A 27608-nucleotide genomic window follows, 5' to 3' on the forward strand; every position below is an offset into this window, starting at 1 on the left:
CAATGGGCCACCTGGTTTCGGGATCCACTGTATGATCACCTGTTATATAGTCAATTTCTAACTCATTCATGAAGATGCCCCGAGTGCTGTTCAACCAATCACTATTCAGTCACTCATCCATTCACAAAGTTTTCGTGACACCCTTGCCCTGCCTGGCTCAGGGCTAGGCTCCGTCCTTCTATTCAGGGGGCCAGCAAACTTCCTCATCCTTCTTCCTTCTCCTCCCAGCGACTAACACAGTTCTTCAAGGGTCACACGTTCTCAATGGGACAGTGCTATTCAAATCACTTTAACTCATGCTAAAGGACCAGGTCAAATGAGGGAATAAAAATGCTATCAACTTATGCGACTTCCCTGGCAGTCCAGTGGTTAAGAATATGCCTTCCAGTGCAGTGGACAAGGGTCTGATGCCTGGTTGGGGAACTAAGATCCCACATGCCTCGGGGCAACTACACCGGAGAGTTGCAAATACTGAACCCACACGCCACAACTAGAGAGAAGCCTGTGCCCTGCAACGAAGATCCCGCATGCCACAGCAAGGCCTGATGCAACCATAAAGAAATCTCTCTATACATACATATATATAGAAACACTGCCAACTTAGGACATCCCTGGTGGTGCGGTAGATAAGAATCTGCCTGCCAGTGCAGAGGACATGGGTTCAATCCCTGATCTGGGAAGACTCCACATGCTGCAGAGCAACTAAACCCAGGGCCACAACCACTGAACCTGTGTGCCTAGAGCCTGGGCTCCTCCACAAGAGAAGCCACCACTCTGAGAACCTTGGGAGCTGCAACAAAGAGTATCCCCTGCTGGTCACAACTAGAGAAAGCCCTTGAAAAGCAACAAAGATCCAGTGCAGACAAAAATAAATAAGTAAATCCTATCAACTTAAACGAGGGGCTCCAAACCCTCTGAGAAGGCACTGGAAGCCACCAAGCCTGAGCTCTGTGGCCAGTGCCTGAAGTTAAGGGACGAATGGAGGATGAGCCCTTCCCTGGTGGCTGGTGGCTCTGATGGTACACAATCTGCCTGCGATGCGGGAGACCTGGGTTCGACCCCTGGGTTGGGGAGATCCCCTGGAGGAGGGAAGGGTAACCCACTCCAGTCTTCTTGCCTGGAGAATCCCCATGGACAGAGGTGCCTGATGGGCTATAGTCCATGGGATTGCAAAGAGTCAGACACAATTGAGTAACTAAGCAGCAGGAAGATGAGCCAGGCTTTGAGAATAGGCTCCTGTCATTCTCTGCACTAGCGTAGTGGTGGTGGGGGGGCGGGGTTGGGGGGGCTGGTGCGGAGGGTGCAGAGGGTCAGGCTCTGCCTTGAGCGTGCACATTAGTGGTGATAGCCCTGTCCCACCATGGCCTCTGGTCAACCCCCTGAGAGGTCTTTCAGGGACCAGAAGGCAGCTACAATGTGTTCTTCCAACCAGGACTTCCTGTGAATAGAGCAGGGTTATAAACCGGGAATAAACGGACAGCAGGCTTCCTAGGTAGTGCCGAGGTAAAGAATCCGCCTACCAATGCAGGAGATGCAAGAGATGCCAGTTTGATCCCTGGGCCAGGAAGATATCTTGGAGGAGGAAATGGCAACCCACTCCAGTATTCTTGCCTGGGAAATCTCATGGACAGAGCAGCCTTGCAGGCTACAGTCCAGAGGGTCACAAAGAGTCAAACACAACTTAGCGACCGAGCCACGCATGGCCAAGGCAGGACCCTGCGTGCAGTGTATCATGATGTGCACTAAGGCAGGCTCGGAACGCGAACAGCGTCCCTCTTCTGATTCCACAACGAGGACCACCAGCCTCTTTTCCTGCGCTGGCCAGAAAGCAACATCACCCTCTCCCCTGCATCAAGGGGCCTCAGGAGGAACAAATAAAAGCAGTGGCTCCAGGTGCTACTCTGGTGAGTATCTGAAGATGCCCTGGGCAGGGGACAGCACCAGGGTTGGGGGGCTGGGTGGCAGGGGGCCACTCACCAGCGTTGCTCTGCTGCTTCGTGTTTTTGATGTAGGCGGAGAACTTGGCGAAGATGTCGATGCCTGCCGTGTTGGATTCCCGATGTTTCGCAGCCAGTCTGGGGTACCTGGAAGGCAAGACGTGCTCTCAGGTGAGTGAGAACTCGGAGGTCCTTTAAGGGAGAGCCTCTTTCAGTCACCTCATGATGAAAAACATTCTTGTCTCCAGCAAGATCTATAAGTCTTTTGAGGTTTCCCCAACAGGATCCCCAACAGATCCCCAACAGGATCTGTAGGGAGGGTGGGCACTTGTACCCTTAGTTCAACAGTAGTGCCAGTGAGGGGGCTGCATTTTATCCCGTGGGCAAGGCAGTCTTTAGAGGTACGTGAAGACACCCATAGGGAGGGCGGCCTTTTAGGGACGAGAAAGAGGAGAAGCACATGGGGAACATTTAAACATCCTCAGTGATCTTGCTTACTTGCTGTTTGGAGCCTGTAATGTGTTGAGTGTTATCTCTACAATCCGTGTCTACCCAGGACCTCAGAATGTGACCTTATTTGGAAATAGAGTCCTTGCAGATGTAATTAGTTAAGAGTCTCACGGCGAGATAGTACTGATTTAGTGTGGTCCCTAAATCCAATAATTGGTGTCGTCATAAAAAAAAAGCAGACACACAAAGTTGGGGTGGGAGGAGGGGGCATGTGAGACTGAAGAAGGCAAAACAGGTTGTAGAGGAATCCATGGGTTTGACCCCATTGGTGCCATCAAAACAAGCCATTCTAATTTGCAAAAGATATTATTTCATGAACATTTTACATGAATGGCCAGGCAAGAGTGGATGGAAGCGGGGGCAGGGGCAATTGCTTGACCAGCATCATCACTGGTCCACTAAGTACGTGGACCTTTATGATCTTCGGGTGAAGAGTGGATTGCCAGCTGTTTGGCTACTTTATGTTTAAAATGCAAAATCCTTTTTTTTTTTTTGGCTTAATGTTTTAAATAACTTGAAGCAAAACACCTTTAACAAGTATTTGTTTTTCTTTCTTTTTTTTTTTTTTTGTTCCTTCACTGACTCATTAGCTAGGGCCACCTACTCCTGGACCATGTTGAGTGGCTGTTTAATTTCAGATACTGCCATTGGACGAGTCTTCCAAAAGTCACTGGGTCCAGCCCTCTGCCCTTGGGCAGATATGAGGCATTATCATCTAATTTTACAGGGAAGCAATTGGAGACCAGAGAAGTTAAATGACCATTTGAAGTCATTTATTATTTAGGCCATTTGGGGTCATTATTTATTATCATGGATAATAAATAGTGGAGGGGCCATGAGAGCCTGGTTTCTGGGCCCTGGAGCAGCGATCCTCTCACTTCCTCACATCTCTTCTCTGATATCAGTAAAAGCTTACTTGTACTGAGTGTCCACTCTGGGCCAGGCACTATCCTAAAGCCTTGCCAGATTCATCGTTTATTCCTCACAATTTCACTGTTATTGTCATTAGCTTTCTTTCCCACAGGAGACAAAAAGGTGCAGAGAAGCTAAGCAATTTGTCTAAGCTCAGGAGACCAGGCGTCAGAGGCAAGAATCCAACCAGGCAGTTTCACCTTAGAAGCCCAGCTCTCAAGTTCCACGTCCTGTGGCCTCTCCTCCATTCTGCTATTTACCCTCCAAGCCACCAAACACTCCTGGGAGCTGGGCTGGGCACCATGAAGGAACTGCCGTCAGCCACCAGGGGGCGCTCTGCGCTGGTTCTGCACACATATCTCCCCGAATACACTGGGAATTACCAATTCATCTGCTCTGACTGCGAACACAAAGCGATTGTCCCTACAAGATGCTAGGTAACCTTCCAAGATGAGCGAATTTAATATTATCCGTTCCTATTTTGGCTTTCCCACATAGAATCAGACGTGTTCTTAAAACTGAATGTCTTAAATTATTATCAATACATATAAAGTACTTCTTGTTTTTGCTTGATAAATAATAAAAACAGAAGGGACTAGATAATGCATTTTATATTTGGGTTTGTTGTTGCTGTTGTTGTTTTTTCTGCCATCATTTGATCAGACTTCCACTTATCCAACCATTTCTTCATGATCAGTGTGGGCCAAACATGAGTTCAGTTCAGTTCAGTTGCTCAGTCGTGTCCGACTCTGCGACCCCATGAATCGCAGCACGCCAGGCCTCCCTGTCCATCACCAACTCCCGGAGTTCCCTCAGACTCACGTCCATCGAGTCAAAGATGCCATCCAGCCATCTCATCCTCTGTCGTCCCCTTCTCCTCCTGCCCCCAATCCCTCCCAGCATCAGAGTCTTTTCCAATGAGTCAACTCTTCACATGAGGTGGCCAAAGTACTGGAGTTTCAGCTTTAACATGAGTGGGCGGTACCAAACCCAGGTTGGGTGACAGAGGACCACGTGTCCAGGGAGACTATGCTAGTTCCAGCCTGTGTTCTAAACAGTATGAGTCATTGAGATGTGACTTTATAGCATAATGTCCCCCTTGAAGATTGTCCTGGTAGGAAATGTGTCTTCAAATATTAACCTCACAGATTTTGGTAACTAGACTTGGGGCAACTACTGTTCAGGATGTTAAGTGCTTTTATTTTAGCTCAATATTTACACTGTATCTTAAATATGCAGATGAGTGGGTTCCAGGGTACCTTTTGTTTCTCTAAAAGGCTAACAAATAGTGCTTTATCTATAGAAACATCTTTGAAATAAGATTGTGATGTGATCTGGTGACAGTCAAAGAGATGGGCAATTTCTTTAACTCAGGGGTGAGCCATTTATGGCCGGTGGGCCAAATCCAGCCCAACATTTGTTTATGTGGCTCCCAGGAGCTAAAAATAGTTTACATCCTTTTGAAAAATCAAAAGAAGGATATTATTTTGTGATGTGTGAAAATAATAAGAAATTCAAATTTCAGCATTCACAAATAAAACACAGCCACACCCATTTATGTATATGTTGTCAATGGCTGCTTTTGGCTCCCCTGGTGCCTCAGCTGGTACAGAATCCACCTGCCAATGCAGGAGACTCAGGTTCAATCCCTGGGTCAGGAAGAATTCCATGGAGAAGGAAATGGCAGCACACTTCAGTATTTTTTCCAGAAAGGTTGGGCAACCTCACTCATGGAAATTTCTCTCCACTCTGTTTCTAAGATCTCTTATTTCCAATGCATGCATTTTAGATACACACTTAAGCTTCATTCTGGGAAGCGAAACAGTTGGCCACTCATCAAAACAATTTTTTTTTATAAATAGTGGCAAAAGAAAAGATATGATTGCAGATGGAAATGCTCTGATTGGCTAAGAGTTCCGACGGACGTCTCACTGACTCACCATAGGCCACCACGCCCCCGAACAAAAGAACAGCATGTAACTAAACCAACATGCAGTCAGGCCAGGGGGTAGGCCCTGTCCCTGGCATTGGGGATACACTGGAGAAAAAGAGGAGACAGTCATCTCATCCTCATGGGGTGACCTCTGCTGATTCCAGGGCCTCTCCTGGCAGCCTGAGTGTTGACCTCGCATTTCCTAATGAGCTGAAAAGTGGAAGGATGTCCCCTCTCTCCCTAACTTCAAAGTCCATACAGTAAGCCCCCTACATACGAACCTGCCAGTTGCAAACTTTCAAAGATGCAAAACTGTGTTCACATATCCAATCATGTAAGTTAGTTCACAGCCATGAAATTAAAAGACGCTTACTCCTTGGAAGGAAAGTTATGGCCAACTTAGCCAGCATATTGAAAAGCAAAGACATTACTTTGCCAACAAAGGTCCATCTAGTCAAGGCTATGGTTTTTCCAGTGGTCATGTATGGATGTGAGAGTTGGACTATAAAGAAAGCTGAGCACCAAAGAACTGATGCTTTTGAACTGTGGTGTTGGAAAATTGAGAGTCCTTTGGACTGCAAGAGAGATCCAACCAGTCCATCCTTAAAGGAGATCAATCCTGAGTGTTCATTGGAAAGACTGATGTTGAAGCTGAAAATCCAATACTTTGGCCACCTGATGCAAAGCGCTGACTCATTTGAAAGGACCCTGATGCTGGGAAAGATTGAAGGCAGGAGGAGAAGGGGACAACAGAGGATGAGATGGCTGGATGGCATCACCGACTCAATGGACATGAGTTTGAGTGAACTCCAAGAGTTGATGATGGACAGGGAGGCCTGGCGTGCTGCAGTCCATGGGGTCACAAAGAGTCGGACACAACTGAGTGACTGAACTGAACTGAAATCAGTTCATGTGTCTGGCACAAATGGTCATGTGCATGCACCCTCTATAAGTGGCTGTGCTTTTGTGCACTTTACTCTACAGCAGTGTACAGAGGAGAGTATCTGTATTTAAAGCCCAGAATGTCTGGAAGTAAGCATAAAAGCTACACCAGCAGTGGTGTAGCTGGTCCTGCTAGCAAGGGCCAGCTGTTGTATCGTACTACTGCACTTTTCAAGGTCCTGTATTGTAAGAATAAAGATGTTTTACTATTTTGTATTTGTTTTTTATGCATTCTTTGTGTATAAAGCATTACAGACCTTCTACAGTACAGTACTATATTGCCAGTTGTGTCAGTTTCATTCCTAGGCTAACTTTGTCCGACTTAAGAACAAACTGGACTTGTGCACAGCACTCTCAGAAAGCAACTCATTCGTATGTAGGGAACGAACTGTACTTTCAACCACTATGCCATCCCACCCTTGGTACTGAGGCTGCTGCTCCACATCCCAGAGAACCAACAAGAACCTTCGTGATTATTACTACTGTGAAATATCCGTAGACATGTCTTAAAAGAATGAACTCCAAGTGTGTTCCACTTTGGCTCTGAGCCCTGTTAAAACTTGCGTGACAGCTGACTGACTAAATGACAAGACATGTAACTAGCCCACTAGTTCACGCTCCTGAATTTTTATCTCTGTTTATTTCAAACAACAACTAGGTCCGGGAAAGTGCTTTGAAAAACTCACGAAATCACAGAACTTCTGCTGAAAGGCATCTTCAGAGATAAAGGAATGGGGAAGGTCTGAGAGGGGGCGAGGCTTGCCCAGGGTCATACAACAAGCTCTGGGTAGAAGGGTGGCCGGAGTCTGGCGTCCTGACTCTCCCTTAAGGATCCCGTTAACTTGGGCCATTCCACCAGGATGAATGGCAAAGGCCAGCACATCAACTATAATCCCGGGGCTTCCCTGTGGAGCATTAACTGGGCCAGTCTAACCAGGGGGATGGAAGCGAGTCTCATTTAGAAACTACTTGAGACCTCCTGGATTCCTCATTTTGACACCAAATGCTTTGTAGGGCCAAATGTAATCTTTTAAAAAGATTGTTGGAGTGTTTGTATGTGTTTTTTTTTTTCCTTTAAAACATAAAACTAAGGGGAAAAAGGCTCCCACAAGTTCTTGGCTCTCTGGCAGCTTTAACAAACAGTGGTGTGATGAGAAACACATGCCGACCGGCGTTTGCGGAACAGAAAAGGGGTGTTTGCTGCCCCCTAGAGAACCAGAAGGCCAGCCTTCCCTCCTCTGGGGCCTTGGGACACGGGCCGCCCAGTCGACCTCCCAGTTAGAGGCGGTGGGAAGGCAGCCGAGGCGGGTGACTTGCTGCAGGCCCAACAGCCTTGTGAGGCTCTCTCCTTGTGAGGCTGAACAACTGGCTTGCTGACATTTCTGGGAGGTAATTAAGGCACCTGCCCCAGTCTGACCCACTCAAAGGCACCTAAGGGACACTCCGGAGGGCTCCGCAATGGTTGATGGTCTCATCCCTAGGACCCCACCTTGGTAGCCTTCTGGAGTTGTGCATTTTAACAGTTTTGAGGTTCTGCTGCCTGGGCTTGGTGGATTATAGGGTCTCTGATATGTCAGGAATGGACTTAGTAAAAAGCTCCTCCACACACTGCAGTCCAGGGGCACCTGGACCAGAGGAAGCAGAGCTCAGGACAGGTGGAGAGGGAGGGGAGGAGGCAGCGTCTATGTCCTGCCCTGCTTAGCCTGATTTGGACCATGGAAAATTTCCAGTAGCTGATGATATGGTGATGAATCTGATGATGGCCCTCCTCTGGAAGAATCTGCCTGTACACACGGGCATATGATTCTCGGCGGGTCTCTTGGGCCCCCTTGGTCCTGTTGGGGATGTAGACTGGAGAGTCCCCCAAAGGCATTGCTGGATGGGGGTGAGGGAGCCTGGATAAGATGGGCGTGAGGGTCATCCTTTCCCAGGGGAGAGAATGGACACTGAGAGAGAGGGGTCACAGGGCATGACTGGCAGAGCCAGGAGTGGACCTCGCCCTCCAGACTCAGCCCAGCCGCGCACACTTCCTTCCACTGGGCTGGCTATCCATCCTCCGAACTATTCTAATTCCCCATTCTCTACTGGCCTTGACAGAAGCAGGCACTCCTACGAGCAGGTGTTACTTCTAGAAGGGAAAATGCTAACTTCATGGTGGACATTCCCCTCTGGGTCTCCCGGGCAAAGTCAAAACTCTATGTAGTTATCGAAAACAGCATTTATTTTCTGTTGTTGCATTTCAAACCAGCGCCAGCCATGAGGTTAAGTCCCAAGGGATGGAAGATGGAGCCTGAGCCCTCTGCGGGTCCTTTCAGCACAGCGGCTGGCTGGTGTCCCATTCAGAGACGTGTGTGGCTAAGCTGAGTGTTCCAGGTGGGGCTGACGGGCTGATTTCATCAATCCATTTCTTTTTCAAGACATTTGGATTTGAGGCAGCTTTCCATGCTCAGTATGGAAATAAACTGTCCTAACAGGGATAACCAAGAATACACTTTCAGGATGAATGTACAAATGGTTGAGGCTTAATTAGATCACAATGGTTGAAAGTGTTAAGCCACTCAGTCATGTCCAACTTTTTGTGATATCATGGACTATAGCCCGCCAGGCTCCTCTGTCCATGGGATTCTCCAGGCAAGAATACTGAGTAGGTTGCCATTTCCTTCTCCAGGGGATCTTCCTGACCCAGGGACTGAACCCAGGTCTCCTGCATTGCCGGCAGATTCTTTACCATCTGAGCCACTAGTGCAGACCCTCAATGTGGATGACAAAGAAAACACTTTTAGGAAGGATGTGCAAATGGTCGAGGCTTAATGAGATCACAATGAGGAGTTAAAACTAAACTGTGATTTCATAGATGCGTGACCTTGGGCATGTAACTTAACCTCTCCAAGCCTCAGCTTCTCCAGCTGTAAAATTAGGATACTGACAGCCCTACCTTCTAGGGCACAGCAAGTGAGGGCTATAGCAGCCCCAGTGGCCTCATGGATAAGGCACTGGCCTTCTGAGCCAGGGGTTGCTGGTTCTAGTCCCACCTGGAATAGTATGATACAGGCTTCCCTGGTGGCTCAGATGGTAAAGAATCTGACCACAGTGCAGGAGACCCAGGTCCGCTCCCTGGGTCTGGAAAATCCCCTGGAGGAGGGCATGGCTACCCACTCCAGTGTTCTTGCCTGGAGAATCCCATGGACCGAGGAGCCTGGCGGGCTACAGTCCATGGGGTCACAAAGAGTGGGACACGACTGAGAGAATGTTTCAGTTTCAAGTGAGGGCTATATCTGTAAAAAGTAACATTTTAAAATCAATGCAAGATGGTCATCTTTCTTGTCAGTCCACTTATTTCACCTACTAAAACGAAAGTCGCTCAATCATGTCCAACTCTGTGTGACCCCATGGACTGTACAGTCCATGGAGTTCTCCAGGCCAGAATTTCACCTACTAAGTATGTTCTAAAATCCTTCCTGCCCCTCTGCTCCCATCTCACTGTCACTGCCTGAGCCCAGCTCTCTACTCTGTCTTACCTGGAATGTCACCAACTGGCTCCTCCTAGTTGATTTCTACGAGCTTCCATCCTCTGCTCTCCCTATATTCCCCCATCCCAAAAGAACCTGAAAACGGACTCCACAACAACTTCGCTTAAAGCTTTTCAGGGACAAGCCTGCAGGATTAAGTTTCTGCACGTCTTCCTCTGTATGTATTAATAATATTATTGCTCTAGTTTTTCTAAAGCTGATTGTTTGAATCTCTGATTTCAGTCTAGGTACAATGCACACACATCTTGTTTCCAGCAGCTTTTAGGATTTCAGGGCTCTTCTCTCCTCTTTCCTGTTAGGAGCAACTTATCTACAGAACAAGAACCCACAACACTCTGGTCTTTCTCCTTCCTGACCTCATTTCCAGAAGTCAAACTGCTTTCAGTTCATTTTTTTTTTTTCATATTTAATTATGGGTTCTGACCAGACGGGGTCAGATTTATGGATCTTATTCATACGTCGGTGTGGTTTTAAGTCATGGGATTACCTGTCTCCTGGCTGACTTTTCACTTCCTTCAGCTCTTGTTCTGCCATGAAGGAGCCTCTGCCCCCACTCAGGCAGAGGGGCCGGGAGAGAGGACGTGTTTAGGGGGCATCAGCTCTTGGGGGCTGGGCTTTGTGGAGCAGGCTGGAGACAGGCAGCCCTTTGGGGGTGAGGAGGGCCATACAAGACTCTCTCTTTGCAAAGAGGGTCCTGAGCTCTGAGTGTTTTTGGAAATCTACTCCCAGGGTCTAGAGAAGTACCCTCCCTGTCATTAGCTCCAGAAAGAAGCAGCGCATTACTTTTCAGGGGTCAAAGTCTCCTCCAGGAACTCCTCGATCTTATTGACGTCTGTCTTCACATCCCCGTTGAAGGTCAGGAAGGGTGGATGAGTGCCAGGGGCAAGGTTGTGCAGGTCAGCTGGCTTTCTGTGGAGAGGAGAGAGCAAGGTTCAGGAGGTAGCTTACACCAGGGCGCTTCATGGACACGGAGACCTGGGGTGGATCGTTCATTATATGCCCGTTAGCAAAAACAGACTTGGAATGGGACGTAGGGCACAGAAGGGTGGAAGTTCTGGATGAATGTGGTGTGATATAGGAAATCTGGCCAGTGGAATTCAGTAATAGGAGCAAGACAAGATGGCCTGTGAAAAAAGCAGAGCCTGATCACAGGTGACTATCTAAGCTAGAGCCAAGAGTCCAATACCCAGGGCAGAAGTTGGGGTTTGCTTTCAAAAGGTCCTTCACTTATTCCCTTAACAAAAATGTATTAGGCAGAATCCTGAACTTTGAATATTCACGAATTCAGGCATGCTTTTCCACTAAGAATGATCTCCTGTATTCTTCAAGGTATGCACAGGAGGAAGGAAGTGACATGTTTGACATGGGTCCTTATTCAAGTCAGAAGGCGGGAGCGGGATGGAGCAAAGAGGGGGAAGAAGGGCCAGCAGACGGATGGAGGACCTGCGGAGGGAGGAGACTGCGCAGAGCACAGAGGGAGGAGGAGACATCATGGCGGAAGCTTCCGGGGCAGGGCTGGGACATCAGAGTCACCCCAAACCCTCTCTCTGAGAATGCATACTCCTTGTGGGAGGCAGGCGTGGGTGGAAACAGTAGAGAGAGGAACCAAGAGAGTAAACAAGGGGGAAGAGGAGTCTGCAATGAAACACATTCCTGGCGTAATCAGCCTGGGAGAGGAAGACAGGAATTTCAATTAAGGGGTCCCTCCCGCGTCCGTGCCCAAACTCACACACTCTCCAGCTGCCTTCTGGGGCACTCGGAACTCCTCAGACAATTGACACTGAAAGCACTTGTAAAATTTAATTTCCTTAGTCCCTGTGTTTACTTTATATGTGTTCCTCCTTTCAGACAATGGAAGGCCATTCTTTACCTTCTCTTCCTGTGTTTTAAGGGCTTCCCTTGTGGCTCATATGAGCTCACCTAAGGCAGTGATGGGCTTCCCAGGTGGCTCAGTGGTAAAGAATCCACCTGCCAATGTAGGATACTCAAGAGATGTTGGTTCAATCCCTGAGTTGGGAAGATCCCCTGGAGTAGGAAATGGCAACCCACTCCAGAACTCTTGCCTGGGAAATCTCATGGATAGAGGAGCCTGGAGGGCTACAGTCTAGGGGGATCACAAAGAGTCAGACATGACTGAGCCTGCATACACACACACACACACACACACACACACACACACACACAAGGCAATGATGCTTGGGTTCCCAGCAGGGTGGGAAAAATACATACTGGTTTTATATTTCAGCAATGACTTCTCTGTGGCTTAAAGATCTGGAAATTATGAGAGTGTTAGTTGCTCAGTTATGTCTGACTCTTTGCGACTTCATGGACTGTAGCCCGCCAGGCTCCTCGGTCCATGGGGATTCTGTAGGCATGAATACTGGAGTGGGTTGCCATTTCCTCCTTCAGGGGACCTTTCCAACCCAGGGATCGAACCTGGGTCTCCTGCATTGCAGGCAGATTCTTTACCATCTGAGCCACCAGGGAAGCCCTGGTGAAATTATTAAGGATGATTTTTTTTTTTCTAAGACTCAGCAGAACAATGGCCTCTGGAGTCTGGCATCCTTCTGAGGTACTGCCTACGGCTGCTGGAGCCCAGCTCATGTTGCCCAGGGACGCTGGTCAGGGCAGGCCCCATCTCTTTGTTGACTCTCTTCAGCAGTTATGAAATTATATAGTTAGGACTTAATTACCTATTGCCAAGTCTAACTTACGGATCATTTAATATACATCAGTCCTCCTTCCCTGACTGGAGGTCAAGATGATGCTAAGAAGAGCCTACACGGGTGGTGTTCTTGCTACCAGCCAGCACAACAGTGAGTGAATGCAAGTGGTCCACGGCCTGCCTCCCCAGATCCTCACAACAGAAACAAGGCACCACTGCTATGCCCATCGTACCCATAAGGAAGCGGCTCCGGAAAGAGCCTGCTGGTTCAAGGACACTCAATTCATGGTGGAGCCAGGATCGGAATTAGTTTTGCTGGGAATTGCTAAGCTTCACTGTATCAAGCATTTTAAAAGTTCCTTAATTCATATATATATATATATATATTTTTTTTTTTTTTCAGTAAGAAAGTCTCCTTATCTATAAAACTAGAGTCCTGATACTTGACTGGCCTACTTGAAGGGCATTGGCAGGATCAGATGTGATAACAGAAAGGAAAGAGCCTTGTAAGGATCTGAGGAATGCTGGGGTGGCTGATCCACAGCCAAACACCAGTCCATGTTCAACAAATGATACTCCAAAGACCTCCTCTTCTCCACTAAAGGAAGCCAATCTTCCCAACTGGATGAAAGTCAGCTCTCACAGACACTGTCTGCATTGCATGTGTGTGTTCATTCATTTGACAGAGGTTAGTTGGGCCCCTGAATGAATGAATTAGCTGCTGTGATGGATACAAAGAAACTTAAACATGATCTCAACCTGCCCTTGAGGGATTCAAGGTCTCACGTGAATGACAAAACAAACTTCATAACTGATGAGTCCTGAAGAGCATGGTAGCATGGTATCTGAACCGAGGAGATGGGGTTTTTGGTGACAGCCCCTCCAACTCTAGATGGGCACCTTAAACAAGCCATTTAAATGTGTCTAGGTTTCCTTGAATAGAAGGAAGAAAAAAAAATCACATAAAGAATGAAAAAATGGGAAAGCAAGGCTAATTGTATCGGGACTGTAGATATCATAACCTGGTGAGATGCAAACTGATGGAGCCGGGCAGCAGGGACCATAGAGGCTGGGTGAGTCTGGGGGAGGCTGAGGGATAGATGTGCCTGAAAGTGGTGGGTGGGAGGGGGAGGCTTCCCAGGAGATGGGCTTGGTCCTGGGAATTGGGTACCATCTCTCCACATGGTTAAAGGATTATTTTAGGGAAAATATCCTAAAGGATTGTTTTAGGAAGACTATCCTTATGATAATATAAAAGATGAGGAGAGACAGACAGAGAGAATCTGGATGGATGAAGACCAGCTTGAAGAACAAAGAGACTGTCTGTCTTAACTACCAGTGGTGGGACTTGGACCAAGTGTGGGCTTTGAGAACAGACGAGAGAGTTCGGAAGTAAGAAACAGCATGGAGAGAGGATGCTTGGCTACTGATGGACAATGAGGGCAGCAAAAGGAGGAAGCTGGAAATGGTTCAGTGCCTGTAAAAATGAAAGAACAAAGGAATTCAGGGTTTTTTTTCGGGGGGAGGGGACTCAACTCAAAGGGAAAATGAAGGTACAAGTTTCAAAACAGATACTTTAAAGTGATAACAGAAAATGCAAGTGGAAACAGCAAGAGGAGAGCAGGGGCCTAGGTACAGAATAACTGACATGAAGGTGGCAGGGAGTGTGCTAAGCTCACCGAGGAGGAAGATGCACACCGGGAGAATGCATCTGAGCCAGTCCCCATTTAAAGGGGAAGCAGAGGAGAGAGGAGAGAAGCAAGAAGGAAAGCATGTGGCTCGTGATGGTGAACGATGCCGGAATTTCAAACAGTCATTAAAACTGCACTTTAGAAGCAGAACACTAGTAACACTCCATCCCAGTCTCTAATCCAGAGCTTTCACACTAAGGACTTCTAAAGATGGGAACATAGTGGGAGAAACGGTCTGGATTTCAGCTCCTTGGAAACTCAACCTCCCACACCTGGAGTCTGGCTGGGGTCCCCCAGGATGAGGGCAATAGTATGATGGGAATGGCTCACCCTGGATTTTCAGATGTCCATGCCCATCTCTGTGCCAGACACTCAGTCATGATACTCAGTGCCCAGTCCCTCCTTCTTCCTTGCAAACTGGGACTTGCTCTGTCCCAGGGGTGATGCTTGTTTTCTCAGCCTCCCTTTTAACTAGGGGTCTGGCCAAAGAGGTGTGAGCAGGAGGCAGCTAGGAGCCGAGAGAAGGTTTTCGCCCTCCTTCATGGATGATCCCCTGTTCCTGCAGCGAAATCTACTGCTCACGAATGCACCATCCTTTACCTTTTCAGATCCACCGTGGTGACATTGAACACAACTCCTTTCAGCCAGAGGATCATAAAGAGACGCTGAGAGAAGGGACAGTTGCCAATGCTTTCACCATCGATTCCAGCCTAAAAAGAAGAGCACGAGAGTCCTGAGTCGGCTTGTGCACATTAGCAAGAAGGCATATAGGAGTCTAACAGCTAGATGCCAGTTTGAGGAGACCTAAGTCCATGCTCCAGCCTTCCTTTAAAGCTGCCTTTTAATATTTGTCATTGTCTTCCTAATGTACGGTGACGCCTGGCACAGAGTAAGGGCTCAATAAACTGTGGAACTGAATGTGAGTTTCCAGCATGGTGATTATGCAGACCCATAACTTTCTGAAACCATTGAACCCTAGCATCTTAGAGTAAAAAGAGACCTTTAACATCACAGGAAAAGTGTTGTACAAGCGTTGGTTGCTCAGTCATGTCTGACTCTTTGAGACCCCACGGACTGTAGCCTGCCAGGCTGCTCTGTCCATGGGATTCTGCAGGCAAGAATACTGGAGTGGGTCGCCATTCCTTTCTCTGGAGGATCTTCTCGATCCAGGGATCGAACCCGGGTATCCCACTTTGCAGGCAGATTCTTTACCATCTGAGCCACCAGGAAACCCCTTAACATCATATAATCTGACACCAAGAATGTTGGACCAACTTCTATACTCCTGAGTAATCATCTCGTCTATGCTTGAAGAGCTCCACTCACCAGCAATTTATATCTCTCAAACCAGTCCATTCTGAGGACAGTTCTAACCATCTGAAATGCTTTCCTTCAGTTATATTAATAACCTCACCCAAGTATGTTCCTCTATCGTTTATCCTCTACCCTTTAGTCCTCGCTTCGTGAGGATGTCATGAGTACGGATCCTCAGATTTTGACCTCTTTCTACCTAATCTGCAGGCTCAAGACTTTAATCAATGTCCCACTTAGTTCTACGACTTGACCTTGTGTCAATAACCTATTCATTTGTTAAATTATTCTTTTGAACAGTGAATACATATTGATCATGTGCAAAGCACTGTACACAGGTTTTTCAAAACAGCATTTACTCAGGCGCTTAGGACCCTCCTTGGTGTGGACCAGGGGATGAGACAGATACACACAGATAATCACGGCAGACAGCATTATTGAGGACCTGCACACTCCTGCTCCCCAGCTTTCCCCTTCTCACTACCCTCCTCAAAACAGAATTTTTTTTCTCTGAAAGGCAAGTCCTCTTTTACCTCTGAGTGGGCTGCAGAGACGTGAATTTTATAGAGTGTATTTTCAGCAAACACGGGAAGAAAAAGGTTGGAGAACTGATTTCTGTGTGATTTATTTCCACTGAGTGGTTTATTGGCTCCAAAATGGTACCTGGAGGGAGAAATCACCTGCTCACTCTGTTTGGGGCTTCCCTGGTGGCTCAGATGGTAAAAAAATCCACCTGCAATGCAGAAGACGTGGGTTCAATCCCTGGGTTGAGATGATCCCCTGGAGAAGGAAATGGCAACCCACTCCAGTATTCTTGCCTGGAGATGTCCATGGACAAAGGAGCCTGGTTTACTGGCCCCAAAATGGTACTTGGAGGGAGAAAATCACCCATTCGCTCTAGTTTTTGTTGTTGTTGTTTTAGGGTGTTTTTTGGGGGAGGGGGGCAGATGTCTTTCTTTGTATTGGCCTCAAGGCATGTGGGATCTTAGTTCCCTGACCAGGGATCGAACCTGTGCCTCCTGCAGTGGAAGCTCAGTCTTAACTTCTTGACCGCCAGGGAAGTCCCACCCACTCACTCTAGTTTGTCCCTGGCGACCCTGGCAACTGTGGCCTCATCAGGACCAGGCTCCACTCACAAGGAGGATCCCTGGAGGAAGGCCCATAGCCTGGCTTGAAAAGCTGACAACAATCCAACCAACATCCTGGAATGGGGGCTTACCAAGAGTTCTTTTCTTTCTTTCTTTTTTTGAAAGAGAAGGAGAAAAAACTTCCCTCCAAGCTCAGCACGTTATTTTTCCCCTGCAGCTTTGTTTGCTGTGGGGTTGGGGTGGAGACTGGTGCGGATGCCTTCTTTCCTACAGGAGAGCCTCAGTGTGTGCTTATTTCTAGCTGGCCCATCACTCCCAGCAGAGGTTCAGGTTTATAATGGAAAACTGGTGCCTTTGCTGGTGTTGCTTGTTGGTAATTGCTATGAAATTACAGTTATTTCACCTTTCTCTTAACTCTACCTGGAACTCCATCCTTATTCAGGTCTCACTTTCCTTGGTACTGGAAACAGATCCACTCTGAGTGTTTCAGACACCACGGGCTTGGTTATAGAAAATCAGAAAGGTGGAGGGCATAGGGCAGGCGCCACCCTGACCACAGGGCTAACGTTACCGATAAAGCCACACTCAGACAGGCAACCATGGATTTAATAATGACTGGTGCAAAACTTGAGTTGATGACATCAGTTCCTAAAAGTATCTTTCTCAAGAAGCACCCTTTTGACAGGTTCTTGGTCCCTTAATACATCCTGACAAAGGAATTTTTCCCCAGGGTCGGTTATGATGTAAGTGACAAGCCGAGAATTCAAAAACAAAAGCCACACACTCTTATCTGTTTTTACCTCTGGTGGTGGGGGTGGGAGTGGGGATACTCATAAGAGACTCGAAGTAGGAACTACAGAAATATTGGCATTCTTATTAGCTGGACCCAAAATTCATATAATAATGTTAATAATACCAATGAATATCTATATTGTGAGGCATTGTTCTAAGTGCTTTCCATATATTGCTTTTTATTTAATTGCATTATCATGAATAAGAAGCTGTCTGTTCAATTCAAATCTTTTATTTTTATTTATGTATTTTTGGTCACATCACCTGGCATGTGGGATTAGTTCCCCAACCAGGGATTGAATCTGAAGCCTCTGGATTGGAAGCAGAGTCTTAACCACTAGACTGCCAAGCAACTCTTTCTTTACATAACATTATTAATGCATTTATTGCTCATGTGAAACCTGTGTAGTGAGATGGTGTCACCCTTTTACAGACGTGGGAGCTGAGGGGAAATTACAGAGAGGGGACATCACTGGCCTGAGAGCCCCTGGGATGGACTCAGGCAATCTGGTTCCAGACCCAGAGCTCTTAACTGCCATGCGCAGACTCCATCCTGAGGACCCAGCCCAGACAGGTAGCACGGTCACCCAAAGTCATGGAACAGGAGGTGAGGGCGCTGGGGACGTCTGGATACATCCCAGACTGCAGTCCATATGCCACAGCTCTGCGGGCTGTAGAGGCTGGTGGCGGTCACCGTTCCCCCCGTGTCCACTACTGTCTTAGGATTCTAGATGTAGTAAAAAAAATTGCCAAAAGACCAAGAGAAACAAGACACAAGGGGTCTGTCTTACTGTCTCTGCATGTCTCTTTCAGCTTCACCATCCCTTCCCTTCCCTTTTCTTGTGCTGGGAACACTTAACATGAGATCTACCCTCTTAAGACATGTTTCAGTGTGCAAGGCAGTACTGTCGACTATCCAGTGTTGTAAGCGGCTCTCCAGCGCTTACTCACTTTGCTCAAATTAAACTGTATTTCTGTTATTAGGAACTCCCCGCTTTCCCCTCTCCTTGCCCCTGGCAACCGCCTTTCCACTTTTCGATATTATGACTTTTGCTATTTTTCAGTTCAGTCACTATTTTAGTTACTTCATATAATCATCATGCAGTATTTGTCTTTCTGTGATAAGTTTAATTCACTCACCGTAAGGTCCTTGAGATTCATCCATGTTGTTACACATTTTAGAATTCCCTTCTTTTTTAAGGCTGCATAATATTCCATGCCTGGAAAATCCCATGGATGGAGGAGCCTGGTGGGCTACAGTCCATGGGGTCGCACACAGTCGGACACAACTGAGCTACTTCACTTTCACTTTTCACTTTCATGCACTAGAGAAGGAAATGGCAACCCACTCCAGTGTTCTTGCCTGGAGAATCCCAGGGGCGGGGGAGCCTGGTGGGCTGCCATCTATGGGGTCACACAGAGTTGGACACGACTGAAGCGACTTAGCAGCAGCAGTATTCCATGTGTGTATACATTAGTTTTTTTAATCCATTCATCTATCAATGAGCATTTAGGCTGTTTACATATCTCGGCTATTTAAACAGTGCTATAATGAACACAGGGCTTCCCAGGCAGTGCTAGTGGTAAAGAACCCCCCTGCCAGTGCAAGAGATATAAGAGACATGGGTTTGATTCTTAGGTCAGGAAGATCCCCTGGAGGAGGATATGGCAACCCACTCCAGTATTCTTGCCTGGAGAATCCCATGGACAGAGGAGCCTGGTGGACTATCCACAGGGCCACAAATAGTTGGACACAACTGATGCAACTTAGGACATACACTGTCATAATGAACACAGGAGTGCTACTATCGTTCAGATTCTGATTTCAGTTATTTTAGCTGACTCCCCAGAAGTCGGATTACTGGGTCATATGGTAGTTCTATTTTTTATTTTTTTGAGGAGTCACAACACTGTTTTCCATAGTCACTGCTCCACTTAGTATTTTCACCAACAGTGTGTGAGGGTGCTAATTTCATCCTGGCCAAGACTTGTCATTTGTTTTTTCTAGAATAGCTATCCTGAGGTGAGATCTCATTGTGGTTTTGATTTGCATTCCTCTCGTAATTACTGATATTAAGAATTCTTTTTTGTTGGATGTTTGTATGTCTTCTTTGGAGAAACATCTATTCAAGTCCTTAGCCCGTATTTTAATTGGGTTATTATTTTTTTGGTATTGACTTGTTCATTTTCCTCTTTTCTTCCTTCCCAACTAACCAGTCCTGTGCCCCAATATAAACCATTTGATAAACTCATGGGTTAAATGTGGTATGCTTGTGGCAGCCACTTGAAACATCAACCAAGAACTTCGGGGGACTCAGGCGGACCCCAGGCCCTGGAAAGTATGAGGAAAAATCCAGATGGACTGTGGTCCAAAGAGGCTCTGAGCAATGGGGGCTGGGGTGGTCAGAGACATGGTGAACTGGGTTGAATAACATCCCCTCCCAAATGCACGTCCACGCGGAACCTGTGAGTGTGACCTTATTTGGAAGCAAAATTTTACAGATAAAATCGAGTCAAGATGAGGTCATGTTGGATTCAAGTGGGCCCTAAACATTTGGGCACAGACACAAATGTCGTATTGAGATGAAGGCAGAGATTGGATTGATGTATCTGGCAAATCAAGGTCAGCAGACCCCAGAAGCTGGAGGAGATTAGGGCGGGGTCTTCTCTAGAGATTTCAGAGAGAGCATGGCCCTGCTGCCAACTTGATTGCAAACTGCCAGCCTCCAGAACTGTGAGAGAACACATTTCTGTTGTTATAAGGCGCCCAGTTTATGGTCATTTATTTTGGCAGCACTAGACAATGAATGCCAACGGTGGGGTCAAAGGAGAATGGCTGGCAAACAGAGGCTGGCAAACTCCCCCAGTTCATCATTCACTTTTCCATGGGCCTCACGTGCACACAACTGCCAGCCAGCTCTGACCCCAAAGTACTGTCTCTTCCCTAGGTATAGTAAATGTATTGACTAGAACATGTATATGCTATACTATACTTTGCTATATTATAGTGTATTATTAATACATTCTACATCATCTAAGCTGTAATAACACATAAACTTTGTACCCCAGTGGCTAAGACTCAGCATTCCTAATGCAGGGGGCCTGGGTTCAATCCCTGATCGGGGAATTAGATCCCACATTGCACAGCTAAAGATCCAGCATGCCCTAAAGAAGACAGAAGCATGCCACAACCAAGACCCAGTGCAGTCAAACAAATAAAAATAAATATATATAAATAAAAAACATAAACCATTATACGCTATGTAATAGTACATATAATAGTAATGGCAGGATGCAATTATATAGGTTGTATGATTACACATTATATGCTGTATGCCAACTAAGTCATGTTATATGCTATGACGTAGTCTCTCACGCTATATGGTAAGCTTGGCTGATGTTTTATTCAAGTTGCCTTCAGCAGCAACAAGCCCAGGTACCTAAAACTGAGTGCCTGTTAGAAAGCATGCATGTTGAGGACAGGATGATATTGCTCCATTTTTATAACTTGAGTATCTCAAAATTTCGATGTTGGCCCTCTAAAGAGCATCCTGAGAAAGAAGCTTGGGTTGCTGAAGGCATTATAGCAGAGGATTATGGTACTAGACCCACCTCTGCCTCTGATTCACCCCATGACCTTAAGTCTCAATCTTTGCACTTATAACTTTCAGCAATTTTCTAAAATCAAGCAGCTAATGGAAAATTATCAGCTTAAGACAGCAGTTTTCCAGCTCTTTTGGTTTCAGAATCCTTTTGTGCCTTTTAAGATTGTTGAGGATACTAAAGAGCTTTCGTTTATGTGGGTTATAGCTATCGATATTTACTGTATTATAATTAAGGCTAAAACATATTTATTTCCTCATCCACTAAAATATAATAATAATGACAAATATATTACATGTTAACACAAACAGCATATTTTAATATAAAGAAACCATATATTTAGAAAAAATTTAGTAAGAAGAGTGGCATTGTTATAGTTTTACAAAATCTTTGACTGACTTAGGAGAAGTCAGCTTCTGCATTTAGTATTTTCCTATTTGTTTGGAGTCTATGAAAAAAATCTGGCCTTACCCAGATACATAGTTGGAAAAGGAAGGAGTAATTTAATAGCCTTTTCAGATAATTTCAGATAATTGCAAGTATTTTTCTTTTATACCATACCGAAACTCAACAAGTGGTAGTTTCTTAAAAGTTAGTTGATAGGTGGAATTTGAAACCCTATCAATGAAATTCTTCCATTCGACTAAAAAGAAAAAAAAAATCATCTATCTCGCACTTTGCATGGATCATTTACTCATGAATGGTTTTGTCACATCACAAATTCATCATTTTGAAAATAACATTTCACAGACTTAAGTCTTCCAAATGGTCATACATTTTCTCATATGATAGCAAAATATCTCATTCAGAAATATCACCACCAAGTTCATCAGAAAAATTTAAGCAAGGAGAAGCTGTCAAACTCCTAGTGGCAAATGCCTATTTTCTAATATTCTCATTTTCTCTTCAAAGTTTGTCTTTTATTATTGGCAACGGATACCGCCAGCTGTTAGCCTTGAAATGACAAGCTCATTTCCTTCATTTTCCAGGAAATGTCTGGAAAACCCATGATTTGTCTGCTGGTTGTCTTTCAGGCAAAAACTGTTCTGTGAGAGAAGCTGCTGGTCAGCCCATTTGCACAAGTACTTCTCCTGAGACAATCACTGTGCTTGGCAATGCGGCCGAAGGGCTAAATGTGCATTTCCCATTTCATCCACCAGAATGTTTAAAAGATACGTACTCACGGGCTGAGATTTTAATTACATTAGATGACTTTAACAGCTTCGTCACAATCATTCATAAATGAGACCGGCTCTTTTTTTTACTCTTCGTGTATGACAACTCTATACCACTTCCTTTATTTGCACTAAAACCCCAGCAGATTTTACCACAAAATAGCAACCTGAGGGAGAAACAACGACTTTGAAAATATTATGACCTCCCAGGATCTCTGAAAGGATCTCGGGGACCCAGGAGTCGGCGAACAACATTTGAGACCTGTTGGACTAAGACATTCCACAAACAGACCAAGGTACATAGAGCTTCGTCTCCAGACAATAAAGGGACGCTGATAATTGCCCAAAAGTCATTTGCTGGCACCAAGGTCCAGAAGAGAGAAGAATGACTCAGAGAGAACCCCAAAAGAAATAGCAGGATGAGGAGAGATGACATTTAAGCTGGACAGATGTCATGTCACTTATCAATTTATTGTTTCCCAGCTCCAAAGGCACCCTTCAATAAATGTTGGGGGAGAAACGGTGGGGATTCCTTTCAGCATTTCTAAAGTGGAGCGTGGAGGTAGGGTTTCCCAGGAGAGAGCATGGGAGGGCCCCTGCAGAAAGAAGGGGCTCTCCTGATGCCTCTGGTGTGGGCTGGGGGGTCAGGTCTCCAGCCTCAAGCCAGGAAGGGATCGCTCTGGCCCCTGCAGCCTCACCTGCTGATAACCTTTCTGCAGCCCTCTGAACACAGAAGTGAAAGCCCCCATGTCGCCTGCATACAGCCTGCCTGTGGTCTAGGCGGCCTCATGGATCTGCTACTTACTCTGCAAGCCCCATGTGGCCTGAGGGTCCCTTGTACCCACCAGCCCCTGGATCCTTCTGCTCACCTAGGCTCGCAGTGCTGATCATCTGCTTTGAACTCAGGAGGGTGGCCCATTGCTTGGCTAGCAATTCCAAAACAGCTCTGGCCTTGCCAGAAGAGTGAACTTCTTTGCTTTCTGCGGGCCTGACCACACCTTCTCCAGTGAGATTTGCACCCCTTCCAAGTCTGCCACCCCTTGGCTATTCTCCTTCAGCTCTAGAGTATACCATATACTGCTGCTAATTCACTTCAGTCGTGTCCGACTCTGTGTGACCCCATAGATGGCAGCTCTCCTGCCCCTGGGATTCTCCAGGCAAGAACACTGGAGTGGGTTGCCATTTTCTTCTCCAATGCATGAAAGTGAAAAAATGAAAGTGAAGTCGCTCAGTCGTGTCCGACTCTTAGCAATCCCATGGACTGCAGCCCACCAGGCTCTTCCGTCCATGGGATTTTCCAGGCAAGAGTACTGGAGTGGGGTGCCATTGCCTTCTCCGAGAGTATACCATATAGAATGTCCTTATATGTAATGGTTACTCGGGTATCATTAATTATCGCTTATGTTACACTTCTCCCGCTAAAACCACTGTGTGGCTTCTCTCTTCTGATTGGACCCAGACTACAACAGACGCTTAAATGTCTGATAGCTCAAATTGGAAGATTTTTAGGCTATTTAACTATTCTTTAAAAAAAAAAAAATAATCCCACAAAATTAAGTTCTAAATGAGGTCAAGAAAGAAGCCTGAATTTTCTCCAAAGAAATTAAATGTCACGTTTCAACTTTCTGTTGCTTTAGCCTATGAAAACTGTCCCTCAGGACTTAAGTGGTTAAACATTCTTTTCGAGTTTCAGATAAAAATTCTACAGCAGTGGGGTTTGAGTTGACTTCAGACACAATATGATCTAGCTCTTTCTTTTTAGTTGTAAGGAAATAGTCGCAGAAAGGCTAGATGTCTTGCCCATGGTTGCACAGCCTGGGCCCATGGCAGAATCAAGGACATAATGTTTTTTTTTTTTTTTTTTTTTTTTTTCTTTTTTTTTTTTAAGAGACGGGGTCTCGCTATGTTGCCCAGGCTGGAGTACAGTGGCTATTCACAGGCGCGATCCCACTACTGATCAGCACGGGAGTTTTGACCTGCTCCGTTTCCGACCTGGGCCGGTTCACCCCTCCTTAGGCAACCTGGTGGTCCCCCGCTCCCGGGAGGTCACCATATTGATGCCGAACTTAGTGCGGACACCCGATCGGCATAGCGCACTGCAGCCCAGAACTCCTGAGCTCAAGCGATCCTCCAGCCTCAGCCTCCCGAGTAGCTGGGACTACAGGCGCGCGCCACCGCGCCCGGCAGGACATAATGTTTTTTTGCTGTGCCATGCGACTTGCAAGATCTCAGTTCTTTGACCAGGAATTGAACCCAGGCCACAGCAGTAAAAGCCTGCCACTAGGCAACCAGGGGACTCCGAGGGATATAATTCTTGATTCCTAACTTTTCTCTAGGCTAGTTATTCTCTTACAGGAAAGAATGTTGAAGTGACAAAGACAACAAGAAGAGGACTTTCTTTTTATATAAAACAATTCATCTATATAGCACTAAAATGATTCATATTAAATGGAAGAGAAAGAACTTTTCTTTATAGTATGTACTTTCTATATAGTATTTGGATCTGCCCACTTTCTTCATATAAGTCAGATGATATGCCTTAGTATGATCATCTTTTTAATACCAAATGATTTGTCATTCCAATCATTTGGTTGGTCAGCCCCTCATGAATAGAGATGAGATTTGGTGATTTGTGGTCCACTTGAAGAAGGTAAGTTCTACCTTTAAAGAAACAACATTCTTTTTCTCAGCAGTCACATAAGGCTTAACTCACTGGGGTCACTCTGGGCATTTTTCATTCAATTGTTGTTCTGTGTTTAGTCGCTAACTTATGTCTGACTCTTTGCGACCACATGGACTTCAGCACTCCAGGCTTCCCTGTCCTTCACTATCTCTCAGAGTTTGCTCAAACTCATGTCCTTGAGTCGGTGATGACATCCAACCATCTCATTCTCTGTTGCCCCCTTCTCCTCCTGCCCTCAATCTTCTCCTCCTGCCCTCATCCCAGCATCAGGGTCTTTTCCAATGAGTCAGCTCTTCACATCAGGTGGCCAAAGTATTGGAGCTTCAGCTTCAGAATCAGTCCTTTCAAGAAATAATCAGGGTTGATTTCCTTTAGAATTGACTGGTTTGATCTCCTAAACAGGTAATAAGTATACATTTGAGGCTTCAGAGATTGTCAACATTTATCTGAAGTTGATTACAAAGGCTGAATAAGCTCTATGCAGAAGGCTGCCTGTACAATGTCATATGAAGAATTTCAGGTATATTGGTCAGGGTTCTGCAGAGAAATAGAACCAACAAGATTTGTGTGTGGAGAGAGCTAGGGATAAAGACAGAGATAGAGATAGAGATAGAGATAAAGATAGAGATAGAATTGTCTCCATCTGATTGCGGAGGAAGGTGCGTCTAAAACCTTGTGGGCTATGTCATCAAGTTGGAGACTTAGGGAAAAGTCGCAGTTCAAGTTCAAAGACAATCTGTTGGCAGAATTCCCTCTTCTTCAGACATTGTCAGCCATATTTCTATTAAGGCCTTCTACTGACTGGATGAGGCCTGCACACAAGATAGAAGGTCATCTGCTTTACTCAAAGTCTACTCATTTAAATGTGCATCTTATCCCCGCCCTGCCCCCGCAAAAAAAAAAAAAAAAAAAAAATCTGCCTGGAAGCAGTCAGCATAATATTTGCCCAAATACCTGGGCATGACAGCCTAGCCAAGTTGACACATGCAAATTAAACATCACAACAGGTGAATTTAAAAATATTACTTGAGACAGGTAACCCATCAATTTAGTATGTGTCATCAACACCTTAGCTCACCAGATGGTTTTTATAAACAGCTGAACATAGTTATGTAAATATCCCCTCCCAAAGGAACTTGTAGGCTCCATGCCCAGAAGGCTACTTGGCTCAAGTGTCTGACTAAGAGAGCAGGGTCCAGAGATACCCTGGACCTGAGTTACCAGTCTGTTCTGATAATGGCTTTGGGCCCAAGGCTGCCTATAACTCAAGGAGCTGAGTAATATCACTGGGCTCAAGGCCTCTCGGGAGCGACCTTCAGCCTGCCCTGAGCTTTATGGCTTCTGCAGAGAGCCTGTACTCACCCTCCTGCTTGTCCACATACCCTCCAAGAAAGAACCACCCCCTCCAGCCCAACACCACGCCAATGACCCCCTTTTCCAGCCCCTTCTTTCCATTTCCATGTGTTTTCCTTCCTACTGTTTCATGTCCAAACTATTCGAACAGGTGACTTGGTTTCTCAAAATTCTTGCCAGTCCTGCTTCTACTTAACATGCTCTTTTCTTTTTTAAAAATCAGGTTTTAGCTGCAGCATGCAGGCTCTAGTTTCCTGACCAGGGATCAAACCTGGACCAGCTGCATTGGGAGCGTGGAATCTTAACCTCTGGACCACCAGGGAAGTCCTTTAACTCCTTCTTATGAAACAGTTCTCTTTCAGTCACTTTCTGGGACGAAGCACTCTCCTCCCTCCCGTGTTTCCTCCTTTCCTTCCGCCCTCCTTCCCTTCCTCTTTCCGTTCCTCTCTCCTTTCGTTCCTTCCTCCTCGCCTCTCTGACTTAGCCCTACTTGACTGCTCTCTTGTTGCTAGAGCTGTTGTCTATCTCCTCCTCTTAAAACTCAGCCCTCCGCCACCTGCCTTGTCACCTGCTGCCTCACACACATGCCACTGGGAAAGGTGCACGAGACCCTGCGCTCAGAAGAGCCCCGCCCTTGGCTTAACGCTCTGTGGTTGCTGTCTCGAAATCCTTTTAATCATTTTGAATGAAGGATGCCACCCCTTCACGTTGCAGGGGGCCCCACAGGTTGACAGCCGGTCCTACACGTGACTCTTCTAATCCTTTGCTGAAACCTTCCTCTTCCTAACTTTTGCCCTCTCAGCTGATAGTTCATCCCCTACTACATTTGTACACTTTTGAGAACTCGTCTAGTCCTGAGAACATGATTATCCTCCCCGAGACAGCAAGAACTCTGGCTTTTAGGCCCATAAACATACAGTTTACTCTGAGCTTTTAAAAAAGGAGAAGGAAAGAAAAGGAAGAATGTTGAAATGCTGCAGAGCTTGCTTGGTTTAATCCTTCCTTGTTACTTCTGTCTCTTGCCCTGTCTCAGTCCATTGTTAACGTATTACCATAAAATTCACCTCATTTCAATTAAATAGTTTTCCAGTTATTAGATACCTGAGGTTTTCTTATTAGTAAATCAGACTTACTAATTAGTAAGCATTTAATAATATTCTTATTATTGTTTTTTTAATATCAAATGATCTGTCCTTCTAATAATCTAACTGGTAAGCCTTCAACTAGCACGGATGTGACTTGGTGACTTATTTGGGGTTCTCATTTTATGAAACCCTAGGGACCCAGGAAGGACACGAGAAATCTAAGTTTGATGGGAAGTGCCAGGAGCAGGAGTTCCGCCCCTGGCAAAGGTCATGAGCAAGGAGGCTCGGCATACGCAAAGGCGGGATCGAGCCTCGGGAGTCCCCCTGGAAATTCTCCAGCATCTACCCCCCAAAACCAGAGTCTGCCTACTTTCTGTTTTGTGCTCTCACCTACACCT

The 27608-nt window shown here is 46.1% G+C and overlaps 1 protein-coding gene across 2 annotated transcripts in view; it reads right to left on the bottom strand.

Moving 5' to 3' along the window:
• The window catches only part of CLIC5 (chloride intracellular channel 5), a 170546-nt gene that overhangs the window by 37261 nt on the left and 105677 nt on the right, over window positions 1–27608 (bottom strand). For both annotated transcript variants that reach the window (XM_019985646.2, XM_070778064.1), the window contains exons 2-4: window positions 14721–14830; window positions 10548–10673; window positions 1978–2084 (exon numbers count right to left, since the gene is read on the bottom strand). In XM_019985646.2, coding sequence (XP_019841205.2) covers window positions 1978–2084; window positions 10548–10673; window positions 14721–14830 — 343 coding nt within the window. The remainder of the gene's footprint in view (window positions 1–1977; window positions 2085–10547; window positions 10674–14720; window positions 14831–27608) is intronic.

This window comes from Bos indicus, chromosome 23 (genome assembly GCF_029378745.1).
Source record: "Bos indicus isolate NIAB-ARS_2022 breed Sahiwal x Tharparkar chromosome 23, NIAB-ARS_B.indTharparkar_mat_pri_1.0, whole genome shotgun sequence".
Classification (NCBI taxonomy): Eukaryota; Metazoa; Chordata; class Mammalia; order Artiodactyla; family Bovidae; genus Bos; species Bos indicus.